The 19,453-nt window shown below is 37.1% G+C and overlaps 1 protein-coding gene across 2 annotated transcripts in view; it reads left to right on the plus strand.

Annotated features, from left to right (window-relative positions):
• Positions 1-18,327, plus strand: part of MOSPD2 (motile sperm domain containing 2) — a 53,257-nt gene extending 34,930 nt beyond the window's left edge. The window contains exons 8-15 of one of the 2 annotated variants that reach the window (XM_025437012.3): positions 484-608; positions 3,497-3,673; positions 4,315-4,427; positions 6,555-6,651; positions 7,461-7,557; positions 7,898-8,027; positions 15,113-15,215; positions 17,396-18,327. In XM_025437012.3, the coding sequence (XP_025292797.1) occupies positions 484-608; positions 3,497-3,673; positions 4,315-4,427; positions 6,555-6,651; positions 7,461-7,557; positions 7,898-8,027; positions 15,113-15,215; positions 17,396-17,437 (884 nt within the window). In that variant the 3' untranslated portion in view covers positions 17,438-18,327. Of the gene's footprint in view, positions 1-483; positions 609-3,496; positions 3,674-4,314; positions 4,428-6,554; positions 6,652-7,460; positions 7,558-7,897; positions 8,028-15,112; positions 15,216-15,787; positions 17,354-17,395 lie in introns of those variants that run through there. The other variant, XM_025437002.3, reaches the window with a different exon arrangement.
• Positions 18,328-19,453: the final 1,126 nt, after the last annotated feature.

Here is a 19,453-nt window from a genome sequence, read left to right on the forward strand (position 1 = left end):
GAGAAAGGCAGAGAAGTTTAGGGGTTAGGATGAAGTTTGAGTCCAGCTCAAACCCACAACGAGGAGGGCTACTTTCTTCTCTTCTTGACTTCCTACTTGAGAAGGGTTTTCAGGTTGGAGGTTTATCAGAAGTGTAAGGAAAAATGACTCCTCCTCAAACCACAGTGCTATTTGATTCTGTGTCTGGGAATCTTAGTAGTAGGGATCATTGACAGATATGTACAGAAGCCAAAACCTTGATACGTTTATTGATGCACATCAAGGTGATTTAATCTTCCTGAATCTTGATGGGACATTTGAAACCCATGACAGATAGTCACAGTGTAAATGCCTATAGGAATTAGTGAATGTTAATTATCGTACCACAGAAAGATATATATGAACAGTTTAGCCCAAACCCATTTCAGAAGACCTACATTAGCACATACAATAAATTACTTGCAAAAGAGAATGAATTTAATGAAGTGACTGTTTTTTCCTCAGCTGCTTTCAAAATTGTGAAATCCTGGCTTGGCCCAGAAGCAGTGAGTTTGTTGAAGTTTACGAGTAAAAATGAAGTCCAAGACTATGTCAGCGTAGAATACCTGCCTCCCCACATGGGTGGAACTGTAAGTATAGTCCTTGGAATATGTTTCTAAAATAAGATTGGATCATGGCACATTAGGCTGTATTCTTTACTCAAGGAAAAAAGAAAAAGCAATATCTTAACATCCAAAGAGAGATCATAGATATTCCAAAATAACACCACTATAGACATTTTTATATAAGTTTTCAAGTTGTTAAATTTCATTTTTGAGTAGGTTCTATATTTACATGGTTCTAAGCTGAAAAGTATTCAGTATAAATATTCAGAAACAAATAATCAGTAAAAAGTCCGCTATCCCAATCACTCCCTTCGTCTCCCCAATTCCATTTCTTATATTTATTTCCGTGGATCTGTATTGCCTATGTAAGCACTACAGTACATATGTAAGACACATAAGCAAAAATATATGTAACTCTTCCTCCTCCTATCTCTTTTAAACAAGTAGTGTATTTTCACACCATTATACACCCTGCTTTTTTCTTTACAGCATGTCTTAGAGATCATTCCTAATCAACAGGACAAACTGTTTTACTCTTATTTGTGGCTACATAGTATTTCTGTATCTAGAGATGAACCATCAATTATCTAATTTGTAACCATCAGTTACTGATTTTTATGTGCCTTATTTTGCTTCCATTTGTTTACTGTTGAACATTCTTTTCACTTTAAAGGATAACATTATCAAGTTTTTTTTAAATGGTTTCACTACAAATAAGAGACCAGGAATAAGCAAGTTATGCGTTAAATTTTTAATACCAAAAAAATAAAATAAAATAAAATAAATTTTTAATACTACATAACAATGAAACATACTGTGATAATGATTTTTCTAATAAACTGTGAAAACCTATGGATTTGGTATGCTTTGGGTTAACTTGATTGATAATATTTCAGTTGTTTCATTTTTACAACCTACTTCCTGTACTGTCCATCTGGCAAAATTGTATTCAACCAGATTCAAGTGACTAGCAAGATAAAAAGTTTTGGTATATTCTTTTGTTTTCTTTCATTAGAAAAAATTTGAACCAGTATTTTTAATTTGAAGTTTGCAACTTTCCTATTTTGAAGTTTTATATTTTAACCTAGAAAAACACAGTATGGTTCATTTCAGGTACTACCTCAAGTTAAGTGAGCTGTTTGACGGATTTGCTTTTAATAATTTGCCCATAGTATTGTTATATCTTAAAATTAATGGCATCTAGTAAAAATTAGTTTTATTTTAGGGGTAGAAAATATTATCTCCCTTCGCTGTCATTAATGGTATATTTTTTCAGGACTGTACTCAGAATTGTAGTAGGACTACTATTCTTTAACATAACTTTTCCCCAAAATAATACATACACACCTTTTTTTTTTTTTAAAGCAAACAGTACCAAAAGACTGAAAAGTACAACAGTTTGATGAAAAGTATGTCTCCCTACCCAGGTTACTGCTCACTGCCATCAGTCACTGTTTCCAAGTTTTCGCTCCTGGAGATACTCTATTTTTTTCTACGTAGATCATGTACCACATATGTTGTTATACTGATTTTTCTACATCGTTTCTTGTTAGGTTATGCCATACTGATTCTTAGAGGTCTACCTGATTTTTTAAACCATTACATAATATTCCATTATATGGATGTGACATAATGTGCTTAATCCATTCTCTTTTGAGGAACTATTAGTTGTTTCCTAGTCTTGCCATTATTAATAGTGATTCTGTAAATATCCGTGTAAATAAATCTTGGTACATGAGTGCAGCAGTGTAAGTAGAGGATGAACTCCTAAAGTTAAAACCATCAGGTCAACGGGTATTTGTAGTTGAAATTTTAATAGCCGTTGCCAGTTTCCCTCTAAAGAGATTGTGTTCATTTCCCAATAATGTGTGGCAATACTTGAACCATATCCATGCCAACACCACATACTCTCATTTTTGTAATCTTTGCCAGCCTTGGACGAAAAATACTGTGGTTTTAATTTGCATCTGTTATTGTAAGTGATGTTGAGCATTTTTTTATGATTTAAAATGTAGTCTATTCTTTTTCTGTGAATTGTACTTTCATTTTTTATTGTGTTGTTATTCTTTTCATATTGATTTGTATATATTAACAAAAGCTGTCTTGTTTCTGATACATGTGGTATGTGATTTTCCCAGTTGTGGCTTTAAAGAAAAAATACTTTCTTTAAGGGATTTTCTTGGCAGGGCATTGTGGTTGGTTGGTTGATGGCTGGGTTTTGTTTTTTGCAATTCAGAAATGTTTCATTTTAGTGTGCTCAATTTTTACCAATATTTTTATGCCTGTGAGGTTTTGTGCTATGATTAGAAACATCTTCACTACTTAGGTTTTGTGTTTTGTCTTCTATTTTTTAATCCATCTATGTGTTGTTCTGGAGTTTTTTTTTTTGTTTTTTTTTTTTTAGAAAAAAAGCTTATATGGTTTTTTAAAAATATACACTTTTGGAGCACCCAGCTAGTTCCATCGGAACAGTGTGCTACTGTTCTCAAGGTTGTGGGCTTGAGCCCCACAGTGAGGGTGGCGATTACTAAAAAAAAAAAACAAAAACAAAAAAACAAAAGAACTTTAAAAAGAAATAATACACACTTCCAAGTTTTTATCCATCTGAAATTCTTTTTGGTGCAAAGTATGAACTAAAGATCCAAGTTGGTTCTTTTACAGATGGCTAGCCAGTTGTCCACACCATTTACTGCATTTACTGCTCTTTCCCTTTGTGTTTTGAAATGCTTCCTTTTTTAAAAATTTCACTAATTAAGTCTGGGTTTTGGTTTTGTGTGTGTTTTGGATTTCTTTTTGTTTTGGGGTTTTTTTATTTGTTTGTTATTTGCCAGGAGAGTGGGTTTTAATTTTACTTAGATAATTATTTCTCTACCCACCTCTTAGCAGGCTGTTATAAAATTCCTTTCTCTTAGGATCCTTTTAAGTATAGCTATCCACCACTAGTAGATGATGACTTCCAGACACCCTTGTGTGAAAATGGGCCTATTGCCAGTGAGGATGAAGCTTCAAGTAAAGAAGATATAGAAAGTGATGGCAAAGAAACCTTGGAAACCGTTTCTAATGAAGAACAAACAACTCTTCTAAAAAAGGTAACTTTCACAATAAAATGAAATTGAGTCACAAGCTGTGGCCTGTGCACAGTTCTATAACTAGCTAGGTAGTTTTGAGCAATTCACTGAACTTGCTGTCCTACCACATCTTTGTCTATAAAAAGAAGAAGAATGGAACTAGCTAACCAACAGTGTCACTGTGCTATATAAAAAGGCTTATTTCATGCATTTGTGTAAAAATAGGCAAAATGCACTTTGAGGGAATTGTTTGTGAAAGTATTGTTTATCTGAGATAAAATAAATTAGGTTAAAACTTTTTATCTACATCCTCTATTTCAGTTATGAAAGAACAGTTACCTTTTTACAAGTCATTAGGGGCTTGATAGAGGGATTAATATATAGAACGAATTTAAAGACTGTAAGGGAGAGATCATGTTATATTTTCTGTAGTGATTGATTTAAGTATGTACTCAAATCTTTGTTAATGATCATGTTCATATATGTTCAATATATAATTTAGGTGTGATAAACATATGTTAAAGATCATAATTTGGATTGAATTACTATAATGTTGGCTTTCTGACCTAATGAACTGCCCAGCTGTCAGCATGAAACTAAATTTCTTTATCTTTTCTTTCTCTTCTTCTTTTTTTTTTTTTTTTTTTTTTTTTGGTTTTTAGATTAATGTGACTGAACATACTTCCAAAGCTGAAGAAAATGAAAAGGTTGATTCCAAAATGAAAGCTTTCAAAAAACCATTGAGTGTGTTTAAAGGGCCCTTATTACACATCAGGTAACAATAGTTGAGGATTTTGTTGGCTATGCTTTTATAATCTCTCAATTATCTTGAAGGAACTGCAAAATTAATAAAACTTCTGTACTGTTTTTCAAACTGTGGAAGTACAAAAATTAAAGGTTATCCAAAGACTCACCTTGGCTTCCAGTCATAATAGATATTGTAGCTACCTTTTTGTTATTTATTCCATTAAATGTGTTTAAAGGGCCCTCATTTCATATCAGGTAATAAAAGTGAATATTCATATATTAACAGTTAATCTGAATGACATAAATTTTCCTCATTTTACTGATACTGTTTGACTTGCTCAGGTTTGAGGATGCCAGAAAAGACATTGAACTAAACATTTATCAGTTTGAACTTCTAAAAGCTAAACTAGAAAAATAGGTTTTTTTGTTTGTTTTTTGTTTTTTTTACCAAAGCCAGATTTCAGCACATGTTTATTTTTGTTTCTGGGTTACTCAATCTAAGATTTAGGGTTGTTTGTAATTATCATTATGTAAAGATCTCTTTCTCACTAATGATGCTTTTCGTTGGTAAAGGCTATCTGTATGGCCTTACGTTAATATTGCTATGCCAACTTTATTTAGTTGTGACCTAATGTATCATTTTCCATCCCATACTTGAAATCTTTCTGTGTAACCGTTTTAGGTATGACTCTTAAGAACAATACAGCCAGACTTTTTTAAAAATCTGATATTCTAAAAAAAAATCTGATATTCTAATTGATAAGACTGGTTTGTTTACATATATTTTGATTACTGTTATATTTGGATTTATTTCTACCATCTGTGTGTATGTGTGTGTTTATGGGGGCTGCTGGAGGCAGGGGATAATACATACATATTCTGTTGGTTGTGGCTTTTCTTTGCCATTTTCCCCTTTACTGGTTTAGGAGTGATGCACTGTTTTTTCATTGGAAGCCTGTCAAAACCATAGGTCTTGGCTTATAGATGTTGAGGGTTGGCTGGAAGAGCTGGCTAGGGAGAAAGCCAGAGTAGAGTAGGGCGGCTTTTAGGGCTGCAGTTTGGCTCTGCCACTCCCTTACTCTGTCCCCAGGAAAAAGTCGCAGCACTCCTGCTACACAGGCACAGGGACCCAACCAACGTCTGTTTCCCCAGAATGTTTCATGGTTTTTGTGCTGGGTATTGAGAACAGTACTGAGATTCATGACCACTTTCACTTTTCTGTGGTCTATTTCAGATTGGGTTTGAAAAGGAAGCCAGCAACCATGCTAATTTGTCCAAAGTTGAGCAAAGCCCTCCCTGGAAAGCACATCCTTAAAAATCTGTGTCCTCCAGATGAATGTCTCTGATATGCAGCCATTCCTGATATAAAATAAACCTACATATATATACTCTCAAAGTGAAGGACAATGTGAAGCATTCATCTTTTTATCTAAAACAAAAACACTGTTCTGCCCATTGTTTGGAGGCATCTGATACAATTTGACTAATGTAACTGAACTACGCAAACTTTGCCTCCATCTTGTAGTTTTTATGTCATAAGTACTACAGTGGCCAGTAAAATTTGCATTTTTGGGTTCACTGATTTTACTGTTTGACAGATATTTCCCACCTCAAATTTTGTGTTTTTCGTATTCCATATTACTTAGATATGGAATTATTAATATTAATATTCCTTTATTATTAAGGAATTATGTAAGGAATTACTCTGACTTTAGTACATCTCTACCTTTCATTTTAAGTTCTACTTTTCTGTTGGTGTATAAAATTATGCACCATTCTAATTGTTTGTAATTAAAGTTGAAGCAGCTGTTTATTCTTTGTTTTGATTATCTATAACCTTCCAAAGAGTTTAAATGCACCTCAAGATGGTGCTGATGATAGGCTAATTCAGAATCTTCCTAATTCTCTCTCCTACCCTTTTCCTGTTTTGCTTTTGATTCTTGGGGAAAACCATAGGACTTTTAAACAGCATGCAATGAATTTGTAAGATTAAAACACAAATTATATAAGATAGTTGTTTTGTAATCTTTTTTTGATGAAATCTCCTTATACAAATGAGCAGAAAATACTAACTGAATACTTTTCTTCCAGCTAATGATTAGATTGTCATTTATTCTGAATAATACAAATGCCTTATATTTTTGTCACCACCTAGCCCAGCGGAAGAACTGTATTTTGGAAGTACAGAATCTGGAGAGAAGAAAACTTTGATAGTGTTGACAAATGTAACGAAAAACGTCGTGGCATTTAAGGTAAATATCTGAAAGATACAATAAATCCTACGTGGAAATCTGACAGGGGATGTGATTTTAGACATATCTTAATGAAAAGATTGAGAATTTTTAACTTACACAGTGGTTTTATTTATGATATTTTTAGGCACGTTATACTGCCTTCTACTTTTGACTACATGGCATAGCTTATCGACAGTTTTCCCTGGGATCTGTATTTCAATCTTTAATGAGCCATAATAGGCAGGCTTTAATGTTGGTTGTAAATAAAAACCCAAGGAAAATCACTCGTCATTATATAAATGATTCATAATAACAGTGAAAAATAAAACAATAAAAACTGTATGATGTAGCTTGGAACATAGTTTATATTGGATACTAACCTAACCACTCAGTTTACCACTGCCCCATATTGTAGGTATTATTTTCTTAAATCATCTATTTAATTCAGATTTAACCACTAGGATGCTCTGGATATTCTTTGAATATCTAGTGTGTTTTAATTTGTGAATGCTATTATAATTTGTCCTTTGTATATAGTTTTTTGAATTTGTATTATTAAATTTAGGCAATTATCAGACAGGCTATTTCATAATTTTATTTATTTAAAAGGAAGGCTAAGTGACAATTGGACTTACAAGTATTTTTTTTAAAACAGATTAATATTCTCCTATTGATGGGGAAAAATACGTTCTCTGCCTAACCACCATGGTTGTTTTGTTGACTTTATTAATCACTGTTAATTTTTAAAAACTCATTTTCAAGCTATTTACCCCCAAGAAGCATTTTTATTATGTTATTATTAGATGACTACTGTATTTATAAAACAGGTGCGAACAACTGCTCCAGAAAAATACAGAGTCAAGCCAAGCAACAGCAGTTGTGACCCTGGAGCCTCAGTTGATATAGTTGTGTCTCCCCACGGGGGTGAGTGCTGGCCTGATGGCCTCAGAGCAGGGTGCTGGGGTACCTGGGGCTGGGTAATGAGTCATTAGAGCTGGACTAGTGTCAACAAGTCACCTCGCTGCAGTCTAGGCATCTGTTTTCTCGTGTAAAAATGAGATGGGAAAAATGGTTTAACACATAAAATTGTTTCGATTCATGCCAGTTGAAATTGAATTTTTGAGAAAATCCTTTTTAGAAAAACTTTTTCCTTTTTAAGGTAGTTCCATATTTTTTCCATTGTTTTCTAGAATAATGCCTTAAACCATATGTCCAGCCCTTTGCAAAGGTTCTTGTTTATATAAGTTACCCTTTTGGAATGCAGGTTTAACAGTCTCTGCCCAAGACCGTTTTCTGATAATGGCTGCAGAAATGGAACAGTCATCTGGTACGGGCCCCGCAGAATTGACTCAGTTCTGGAAAGAAGTTCCAAGAAACAAAGTGATGGAGCATAGGTATGCTTTCTACTCACAGACTCAAATGTGATGGGAGGAATGAGAGAGAGAGAGAATCTACCTGCATGGACTAGGGAGGTGCCTGTCTTCCTTCTTATATTTTGGCAGGCGTTTAGGCTTCTAGTCTGAGCCTCAAGTTCTGCAGGGCTCCGGGGTGCCCAGATGAATGAGATATGCAGTTTCCTCAAGGAGGTTGCTAGTAGCAGCTTTGCTTACAGGCCAGTGCAAAAATCTGGATGTGTCAAAATTACAAACATGGATCTGTCCCAGCAGTTGCCTTTGCAGGAACACTCACCTTGTGTACTAGAAAGCGCATGTTGCAGCATTGTTTGTACTAGTAAAAAATGGGAAAGAACCTAGTGATTACCAGTGAAGCAATAGTCAAATGCACTTGAGTCTGTGCAGGAGTACTTTGCAGCTATTCCAAAGTGTGGGAAATCTACCTGTTCTCATGGAAAAATACCTGGGATACATTAGGGGGAAAATCCTGTAACTATATAGCCATAAACAAATATGTATGTGCATATAAAGATATATAGAAAAGGAGAAAGGAGAAGTCTGTGTTGTTTTATTTTGGAGTGTGCTAGTTCTGTCTCCCAGGGTACACTTGTCAATGTCTGGAAACCTTGTTCATTATCAAAATTGGGCCATGGGGTACTCTGGCATCTATCAGAGACTAGGGACACCGCTAAACATCCCACAGTGGAAAGGACAGCCCCCCAAGACAAAGAATGATCTTGCTTAAAATGGCGATGGTGCCTAGATTGAGGATTCTCAATGGTGGGTAGTTAAGGATGGCCACTCTGATGGCATTTTTGTACGTCCTGAAGGGAAAGAGAAAGTAAGCCACTTAGATAACTGGAAAAAAATGCTTTCTAGGTAGCAGGAACCACAAATGGAAAAGGAGTGTGCTTGGTCTGTGTAAGGAACAGCAAGGAGGTCAATGTAGCTTGAAACCAGTAAGGAAGGGTGGAGACAACATGAGAGAGAAGGTCAAAGAGGCAGTAGGAAGGCGGGTGATTACCATAGTGAGGACTTCTGATTTTGAGAAGAAAAACTATTAATTGGTGATAAGCAAAATGAGGAAGTGACTTGGCTTTTTTTTTTAAAGGCTTACTCTGGGGGCTGTATGGAAAACAGGCTGTAAGCAGACACAGGTGAAAGAGTGATAGTACTTAGCACAAATAGTGCTAGCTGCAAGCCCCCACTGGTCTAAGTGCTTTACCCTGAGTTATTCACTTTGTCATTAAAATGACCCTGGGAGGTAGGTAGTTCTTTGTCTTCCCCCCCCCCCAGCGATAAATGAGAAGCTACCTTGTAACAGTCGTGGCTGAGTTAAATCTTCAAAAGGAATTAAAAGAAGGAACACAGAGATGAAAGGATCCAGGGTAAGAAGAAAGCTGGAGAGGCAGGCAGGGCCCAGAGGAGGAGCTTGGTCACCATGGTAATACCGGTGGGAGAGCATCGACCTGACCTGATTCACGTTTGACAAGATCACTGTTTGCAAGCTTGTTCACATGGGAAGAGGACAGGTGTGGACCTGGGAAGACGAGCTTTATTTCAGTTGTCCCAGCAAGAGAGGGAAAAAGACCCAGCCTGGAGGAGTATTTAGTGGCCACAGGAGGACAGTCTGGTAGGGACTCAGAAGGGAAACCAGTAGGTGAGCTGTGTCATCCAAGTCTAGGAAAGAGTGTTTCACAAAGAGGAAGAGACCAGTGGTACTAAGTGCTGCCATGCCAGTCATGAAGGGTGAGGTGTGAGTAGCAGCCCTTTGTGACCTCATGGAGGTCATCACTGACCTCATATAGAGCATTTTCAGTTGGCAGGAGCCAGGTTCTATTCTAGAAGTTTGGCTTGGAGGAAGGAAGAATGTGGTATTGACAGAGGGATTGTTTGGTGTAGGTTTTTCAATGGGAGAAGCCAACTATACAAGGTAAATCATTGATAGTGAAATTCCTGAGAAAGCTGAAGCAGGGATCAGCTTTACTCAGGAAGAAGGAAGGAACGCAGATACAGGTTAAGGCTTGTCAATCTTAGTTCCTTATAGCTGTCCGGTCATACCTGACTTTATGCACATCATTTTTCAAATATGACATTCCAGTCAAAGCCTTGATAATATAACCATGCTTCCAATTGTGTCCTATTACAAGGAGAACAGATCCTTATGCCAAAAGAAAAAACCTCTTTCCATGAAAAAATACTAAGGGTTTCTGAATTTTGGAGCAATCAGGTAGGGAGAAAAATTGTTTCAGTTCTGCTTACAAAGGTATAGTTTACCAAATTGCTGTCAGTCATAGATAGCTTATGAGAAGAGAGTAAAAGATTTCCTTAAATCTGGGAAAACCAAACATTAAAGAACAAGCAATAAAAAGTATAGTCATCAGTTCATTCAATCTCAGGTCATTAATTCTTGGTCTGCTTGAATGCTGCTTTTTTTTATTAGTTCTGGAAGTTATTAGAAACCTTTTTTCTGGAGTACTTGTCAGAGTCCTTTCCAGGAATCTCTGAAGATGAAGCACATTTGCAAAAGGATGATAGCTTCTGTAAAACACAAAAAGACTTAAAAATGGCCTTGGTTACAGATCTGATGAGAGTTCATTGTAATGCTTCTCACAAGGAAATTTGGTTATTTCTGTGACGTACAACATTGTAAGATAAGAACTAGAACATTACACCAGGACATAACAGATTTCTAGGAATTTTATACAATTTCTGGAACACTTATCTATACAAATATAATCCAAAGAAGGTTTAGCATTACTTGACAATGCTTCCCATGTAATTTAACATAGCAAGTAAGCCTAATTAGTTTTATATCTCTTTATAAGAAGAGAGCACAAATCTTTTGATATGTTCCAGAGGCCCTCTGAAAAATTCCAGAGATAGTTAAAGATCAAAACAGACTTTATTTAGAATTTGAGTTGGGGTTTGTCAAAAATGTCAAGAGGTTTTAGACACTTGACTAAATGGAACCATAAATCATCATGAAATAATACTTAATTACCCACTTAACCATAGTAACAATAAAATATCAAAGGCACATATAGAAAGTTACATAGTTGTAAGATTTAGGAAAATAGTCTGCTGAAGACTAAAAGAGCTAAGCAGTCAAAGACCTGATGATAAAGATAACGTGGAGCATGAGAAATTATTTTGATAAAACGCACCATCTTTGCTTTCGAGGCAGATTACTTAAAAGCTAAAGAAAAACTTTCTCACCATCTCTTATCAGTAGCTGACTGATAGTCCAAGAAAAGGTTGTCCTTTTAGCAGATGAAATGTTTAATATAAGTACACTATTGATATTGAAGCTTCTTTTTATAACCCTTATAACAAATTCATTCAATTTTAGCCCGGTTGACTAATACAAAGTGGAATTTTCTGTTTGGATATAGACAGTTGGAAAGAGACATTTGGTTTGGTCCTTTATTCTCCTCCCTATTCTGAAATAACCAGCTTTACTTTAAGACAATATTACCTCCATTCCTCTTAATGAAAATATGTGTGCATACTTCATACCTCTCCTGGGCCAAAAACACATCCTTCTTTTCTTGCACACAGAGTTAGTTGTTTCCATTATTATTTCTAGTAATTACATATATGAATTAGAATTCTTAACCCTTAGAAACTGTAATTTCTAGTGAAAACCAAGTGATAAGCAAGCAGTTGTAGTCAGTTAAAACCAGCATTCTGTAGATTGGCAAATTTATCAATACGTAATTTCTAGAAGCATAGGCTTCCTCATAGTACAGTTTTTCACCGTGGCACAAAATATGTTTACTAACAGACTAAATATTTTTAGTTGTTCTGTAGTAAGAGGCCAAAAGTAGATAAACCTATGTTCAGTAATGAACATTTCAGTATTTTATCTTATGTGGAAATAAATGGGAAATTCACTGACTAGATTAACTCAGCAAAACTAAAGCTTCAAGTTACCAAAGAGATTTGAAACCCTGTTTTTAATTATATTTGAATTTACCTGAAAACTCTTATCCAACCTCGATCTATCCAAATCACTTGTTTCCAACAATTATGCTTGAATACTCATGATGGCTTCCCAAGCTCTTTTTCATGCTGACACATTTTGTACCCAAGATAACATGAACTGCTTGAATAGTAAACTCCAGTAGAAAAAAAAAGTTGCATGTCTGCATTATATCTAATATGGATAACTTTGAAGACATGCCTATTTTAATTGAACCAACAAACTTAGCTTTTATTTTACCTAGGATTAATCTATATCACATGAACTTGAAAGACACCTAGGTCGGTTTTTATATTTCTAAGAGGTTTAAGGGATACTTAATTTGGTAAGTACTTATTTTTCTTTAAGCCAATCAGAGAGAGCTTTTACAAATTAGTTTTTGTAATACTATCTGGAGGTAAAGATTACACATCTGTAACATACATATATATAGACACATACAAACATGCAGACATGGAGACCTTTCAACTATAGCTCTAAAATTTCAGCCATGAATCAAGTACAGTAACACAAACCTCTGGCAGTTGGAATTAGTTTACCTGCTCAGATGGCTGAAGGCTTTTTACTACTTTTGTTTTCATTTGCCAAATTCCCAAATAACTCCCTTTTTTCCTTCTGATGAGAATCACTTCCCTAAAGTTTGTATTTCAAAGAGCTAGCTATCTAGTCCTAGAGAAGATAGGGTAGAAAATTCATACCTCAAAGGCACGGAGAAAGTCTCAAGGAGTTTTGGGGGTATATTTGCCAATTATCAGATATCTAGAGGAATTACTATTTCTGTATTCCTTCTTTTTCTTAAGCACAGGATGGTTCTGTGTCCAGCATCCTGATCTTCTACAATACCTACATGTATTTTGAGATGACTGGGGGAGGTTTTAGGATTAGTAAGGTCAGGTGGATTTTTGAATTGCTTCCAGTGCTGTTATTCTGGTTTTGTAAAGATTTGCAAGTCAAAGACAGTTGCTTTTAATTACTCAATTCCATCGCAGCCTGAATGGTATCAAGGGATTGATACCACCTATGCAACTACACTTTCTTCAATTTGCTCTATATCAGTAGAAGATTTCCAACTAAGATGGAAATGAAGTGATTTCTGTGTTCTGAAGCTTCAGGGTTTTTAATGCGCTATGCCTTTAAAAAGTTTCTATAAAGTATTCAACAAAGGCCTTTATGGGCGGGGTGGGGAGCTGTACTGTTGCTTCTAGCAGCCCCCAAACATCAGCCATCAGTTGATCCACTTCCTGAATATTTTTAAGAGGGCCTAGGAGAAATTCTGGTCATTTCCGATAAGAGTTTTTCCTCGGTGTGTGTGTGGGAGGGGGCATGTGGCTTGTCTGAGAACTACAGTATAATCATGGATGGGAAGAGAGAACAACCCTTATTAACAGCAAGTCACAGTCCCTGTGAGTGGTGAATGAATGGCCACTAATCTTTCTTACCTCTTTTCTCAATTTGCTACGTATCTTCTGAGCAGGGAGGTACAAAGAATTTCATAATTTCATCTTGCTAAGGAAGTCCCTCAGGCTAGCAGCCATACTCCTTCATATTCTCCTTTCAATTTGGCCTTTCCAGAGATACCAGTAAGACTATGGTTTAGGATGAGAGCTCTCTCAAAATTTTTTAAACATAGCAGCTTTTCCATTCAAAAGATCCATTATCTGACATTGACAAGTAGGGTCTTATATTAATCTCAATAGCGACTCAAGCCAATAGGCCTTTTTATGGTGTAGCCATGGACACAAGAGGCATCCCCAAAGATGTTGCAAAAGATGCAGTCCTGACAGGATCCTGGGAGATGGCATAAGAAAGCAAAGACCTCCATTGCCACAAGTGGTAAGAATGGTGTGGTGAAAAGGATATCTCTAGTTTCCCACACAGTTGAAGACCCTCTAATCCATGGCATCAGGGAAGTGCTTACTGGATTGGACTTTTCCAGCACTAATGACAACAAAAGCTGAGATGACAAAGACCCCTCATGACTGGGGCCCCTAATGACAAACTGCTCTGAGAACTGGCACAGCTGGACAAAGAGGATGCTCCTATCACCTTGTGCCTCCAATATCCCCAGCCTGGTCAGCCACCTGCTGGATGCCTATGGACACATGCATCCTCCAGCTGACAGAGACCAAAAAGAATATTCTTGCTGGTCACAAAGCCCAGCTCTCAAGACCTAGAACATGATGAAAGGAAGACCTCATTTGACCTATTTCCTTCTGCTAATCTAAATTTGGCAAGGAAGGGACAAGGTGAAATTTTTACCTTTCTCTCTCGACCTGGCACTAGAGTGAGATCCAGGAAAGCGGACTTTGCTACAAGTTCTTACCTTTGCCAGCTTCTGCCAGTTTTCCAGGATCCCGTCTGTAGGCTCCCAGGCGAGGACAGTATCTCAGCAGGTCCCATCGTAGGTTCCCAAAATGTAGGAGAGGAAAAACCATTTCTCATCTACCCTGCTAGGTTCTTGGCAGGCACCCCCCACCCCCGTAATAAAAGACAGATTAATAGGAACAAAGCAGAAGTTTAATAACATGTCTAGCTCCTGTATACATGGGAGATACCCAGGAAAACAATGAAACTCCCCAAAGTGGCTCAAGACACCACCTCCAGCTGAACATCATCTCCAGCTGAAGACAAGATGTTGGGGGGTAAGGGAGGCAGGAAAAATTACAGTCAACAAGGGTAAGATCAGTAAGCAGATCTAGATCAAGAACTCTTAACAGAGAAGGGACCAGAGACTTTTGTCATCCCCTCTTCCTGGTACGGAGAGGAAGACATCCTTACAGATGGACATTTCCTTCCCTTCTAAATGTAAAGGTTTTCAGAGCTTTTCTTAGGTCTGCTGTTTCTTAAAAAAATAACCAAAAAAAATAAATAACCAGCTCATAGATAATCCTTATGCCAGAGAGGCATATTTTGGGGTGGCAAATTCTGCTCCCCTTCCAAGATAAATACACACTGAGCTGCTACCTTACATGTATCTGAGGAGAAGGAGGAGTGCTCTCATCTCGGTTACATAAACTTCTGTGGTTCATTTTATAGTTCACTTCTATAAAAAAGTTTATTAAAAATGTTAAGAAGTTCTGTTTCCTTTGGATTTTCATAGGTTAAGATGCCATATTGTTGAGAGCAGTAAACCAACCACCCTGACATTAAAAGACAGTGGTTTTAACATGTCTGATAAAACCAGTGAGGATCTTTATCTACAGGTAAGTGTTCTTTCTCCGTAACTAAAACAAAGTGGTTCATGCTAACCAATATCAGAAATCCACTTTCCCCTGCTCATGTAAGGAAGTCCTTTGGCATAGACATGACAGAAATGCTCTTTTCTTTGTGAAGGGAAGCCAAATCCGAATCGGTAAGTGGTGAGTGACTTTTGGAGATCTATTAACTTTGTAAAAGCTCTGGCCATTTTAATTTGGGCAAGGTCTGGTGCTTTGCGGGAGTAGCAAAGAATGTGATCTCATGAAAGGGGTACCATTTCAGTTTGAAACAGATGGAGGGGCTCTCTTTCTGAATAGCTGCTTTCGGTACCTCCGGGAGGTGATCGCTTTGCTCTTGCTCAACTAGAAAAGTAGACCTTTCCGAAACAAGAGTAAGTGGGTGCACGTCTGCTCACCAAACAAATATGATCCCTCATCGCGTTTCCAGCTCCCAGCTGTTCAGGGTAGACGGACCCCATCCTGGAAATGTTTGGATTTCTAATATCCCTATGGACTGTTCACATGATTCATGTACTGTTTTACTGATATGACTCTTTCATCCTTTTCTCCCTCTTTAGCTCAATCGTTTACTAGAAAGCAATAGGAAGCTTGAAGACCAAGTTCAGCGTTGTATCTGGTTCCAGCAGCTGCTGCTTTCGTTAACAATGCTCTTGCTTGCTTTTGTCATCTCTTTCTTCTATTTGTTGTACAGTTAAAGAAGTGGCATTCAGTGGCAAACATGGCTCTTTCATTCATTAGTGGGAAAAAGACCCAGGACTTCATGCTACTATAAAAGTGTCGCACATCTGTACTTCCTGAAAGGAAATGTGCAACACTTGGGAACAAATCCATGTCTTGAAAATAAAGTCTGTTAGCATAAGGAAACACTGGAGAAATGGATTATAAGAGACTATAGCTGTAGTTAGCCATGTCAAGACATATCCGTGTGTAAATTAATACTTTAGATATAATTTATTTTTTCCTTTTGATTTGACTACTTTTCAAGTTTAAGTATATATATATATACAGTAGCTGAAAAGTGTAAGTAACAAGCTTTCTCGCAGCCAAAAAACGTTATCTGCTTTTTTTTAATGACAAAATCATTATAGCTGAGCCAACTTACTAGCTTTTCTATACTATGTATATAGAACATGTATATTGGAAAAAAAAAACATACTTATACAGAGTAATTTCTGTAAACATGACTTTGTAATTTTGAGAATTACTTCCAGATGCTAGTCAATATTCTTTGGGTATGTAAAACTATTTAATGCCAAACCACCTTTAGCCTTTGTTTCTTATCTGTCTTCCTTAACAGTCTGCCTTTTATTAATCTTGGACTTTTTAATGAACATTCACATTTAGGTAGAGTTTGGGAAACTATGCTTGGTTGGGTTTTCTTTGAATTCTGTTAGTGACGTGGAGAAGAAAAATCCTTCGGGTCCCACCTTCCAGTCTTTTTTTACATGGTTTCACATTGCTCACTGTGGCTGGACACAGATCCATCTGTCTCATTTATCAGAAAGGCCTACTCCCCCATTGTACCATCTTCACCCGAACTCTATTCTAAATGAAAAGAGTTAAAATTTCTTTGAAGAGTTTGGTTTTGAGATGCATTTACATTCCCATTCCTTGTTAAAATTAGCCACAAGAAGAAAACTCGACAAAAGGCTAGAGTATCTATAAACGTGAAAAAAAAATAAAAAATCAAGTGTCAAGTCTCTATTTCAGAGTGAAAAGTAGAACTCATGATCCATGTGTACCACCTTCAGGCCAGGGCTAATTGACTTGCTTGACACTCTGCCCTTGTCTCAGTAATCCCAAGGGTGATCCCTAAAACTCCTAAAATGATAACGACTTGCAGGGGCAGAGATGAATGAAAGGAGTTTGTTTTCTCATTTATACAGCCAGTTTCAGTCCGTGTTGGTTCACGTGTAAATCTACTGGATATGAAAGAAAAACAAGTCTGCCTGTTAAATAAATGTTGAGTTTTGATTGAGCCATGCTTGGAGAATTTTTTATTCTGAAGTGTAGTGTTGGCGGCTTTCATCTGGAGCAGCTGAGGATTCCAGAATGGAGTTGTGAAGAAGGAGATCAATAGAGTCCCTTCAAAATTGGCCTAGCAATAAAACCTTAAAAGGACACTGGTCTGATACTTTGTCTTAATTTGGGTTTTTCTGTTGCAGTTTGCCACCTCCAGACGTGAAAATGACTTCAGTACACCCTAAGTAATACCTGTACTCTCTCCCTGTGTGTGTGTGCACAGCGGTCTCCCCTTATATGTTACATTCCCTGCTTTAATATTCTCTAATCCCAAAGTATTTGTGTCTGTTTTTTTGTTCCCTGGCAAACGAATGGAAATCATTGGTCAGAATTTGAAGTGTGCAGTCCTAACAGTGTCCCTTTAATGTTTCCTATGAAAATGACTGACTCGCCAAATTGTTCTTCCCTGATACCTGGCCAGTTTGATTTTAATAACCTATCTTGTTAATGTCTGTGTGTCTATTAAATGTGACTATGCAAGATTACTGCAAACTAACTCTAAAATCAAAGGTATCTAAACTTTTTTCTTGCCCTAACTAATCACATATTTACATTTGATTTTACTGTCTTTTGATTTTCTTTCATCACACTTTGTATGATTATTACTTTGAGGACTCTGATAATTATTTTTTATCTTGTCATTAGCTGTTCATGACCAGATTACCAAGGATCAACATTTAGATTTAGATTGTTTTCACTTGAGGATGGAAATTAATAGACTTTCCATGAAAATATTAATCGAATAGCATTAGGTTGATCTGAAAAGTAGCCTAAAAATGCAATTGCGGTTAAACCTAGCCTCAAATTTCATAACAATACCATAACTGTTTTATATCTTGCCACTAATTTTGACTGGATTTAATAGCACTTTATTGTACAATTGCAAAAAAAAATATATTGCTAGAATTGTTGCCAGTGTAATTTCTCTAATATTCTGGTGCTTTTCATATATTTTCAGTATTTTTATTACTATATTGGTATTTTCTTTGTATAATTGATCAAAAGTACATGTTTTCTATTTTAATATGTTTTAGAAAAATAATTACATTTATGAAATAAATATCATCAGGAAAAACCTCTGGTCTCTAATTGATAAAGCATCTTAAAAAAATCAATGTTCAGGCACACTCTGACCTTTCAAAGATCACATTAATTTCTATTGGACCTGCTTTGCATTTTTATAAGGACAGTGCTGTAAGCTTCCAGAGTTACAATTGTGTTTATCAGGTGAACCTGTCCTTCGTGTGTCCCGTTTCTCCTCAACCCCAGTCAGAGTCTAGCTACTCTTCAGTGGAGCTCTCCGTTTTCCCCAAACTTAACACCAGACTCACTGTCATGACTGGAGGCTCCATCATGGAATCTTCCCGAGAATTGCCCAAAGTCCCCTCAAACCTAGTATACCTTCCAGCCTGCCAGGTACCAGCAGGAAGCAGGCTGTGGAGAGAACATCCTACCCGGCTCCTGGGTACATGGAAGGAAGTCCCCATGGAAAGCACCCACAGGCTGTGGGTGTGGTTGGAAGGGGCCTGAGGATTATTGGTGTAGTCCCCCCTACACACCACTGGAAGGTAGCTCCCACAGGGCAGCTACCACTCCATAAAAATAGAAGGAACAGGACAGGTCCATCTTCTAAACTGAGAAAGAAGGAGAAATACAAATTGATAAGAGAAACTCAGAATAGAGCTACAAAGACAAAATGATAGTCTACCAAGAAGCACCACGTCTACCTAGGACTGTGAGGCTGGGCCCCCCTTTCCTAAAAGAATTTTCTAGAAAACAAAAGCTCCTGTGGGGAAAGTTCCAGCGAGGGTAGGATTGGTTCCTTCGCACTCATCTTCCTCTTCCTCCCCTAAGTTTGCACCAACAACTCAAAGTTCGCTGATGTCACGGCACCACCAGCCCCCGGAAGCATAGGGCTCCTCTTCTCTTCCTGCCCCGGAAAGACAGAATGAATGTTGTCCCATCCATTCCATTGGAGGCAAAGGTGGTTAGGAGTGAGGGCTCTGTAGTAAGGCCAGTGGGATGCAGCTGCCCTCCGAACCACCTGCTACCTGTGTGACAGCAGTGTTAGTTGAACTCCTTGGGCCTCAGTTTCCTCATCTCTGAGGCTGATTCCTAGTGCTGTGCAGGACGACTGTGAGAGAGAGAGGAAATAATGCACTTTAAGCAGCCATACAGAGGCTGGCCTTGCTTTGCTGCTG

The sequence above is a fragment of the Canis lupus genome, chromosome X (assembly GCF_003254725.2).
Source record: "Canis lupus dingo isolate Sandy chromosome X, ASM325472v2, whole genome shotgun sequence".
In the NCBI taxonomy this organism is placed as follows: domain Eukaryota; kingdom Metazoa; phylum Chordata; class Mammalia; order Carnivora; family Canidae; genus Canis; species Canis lupus.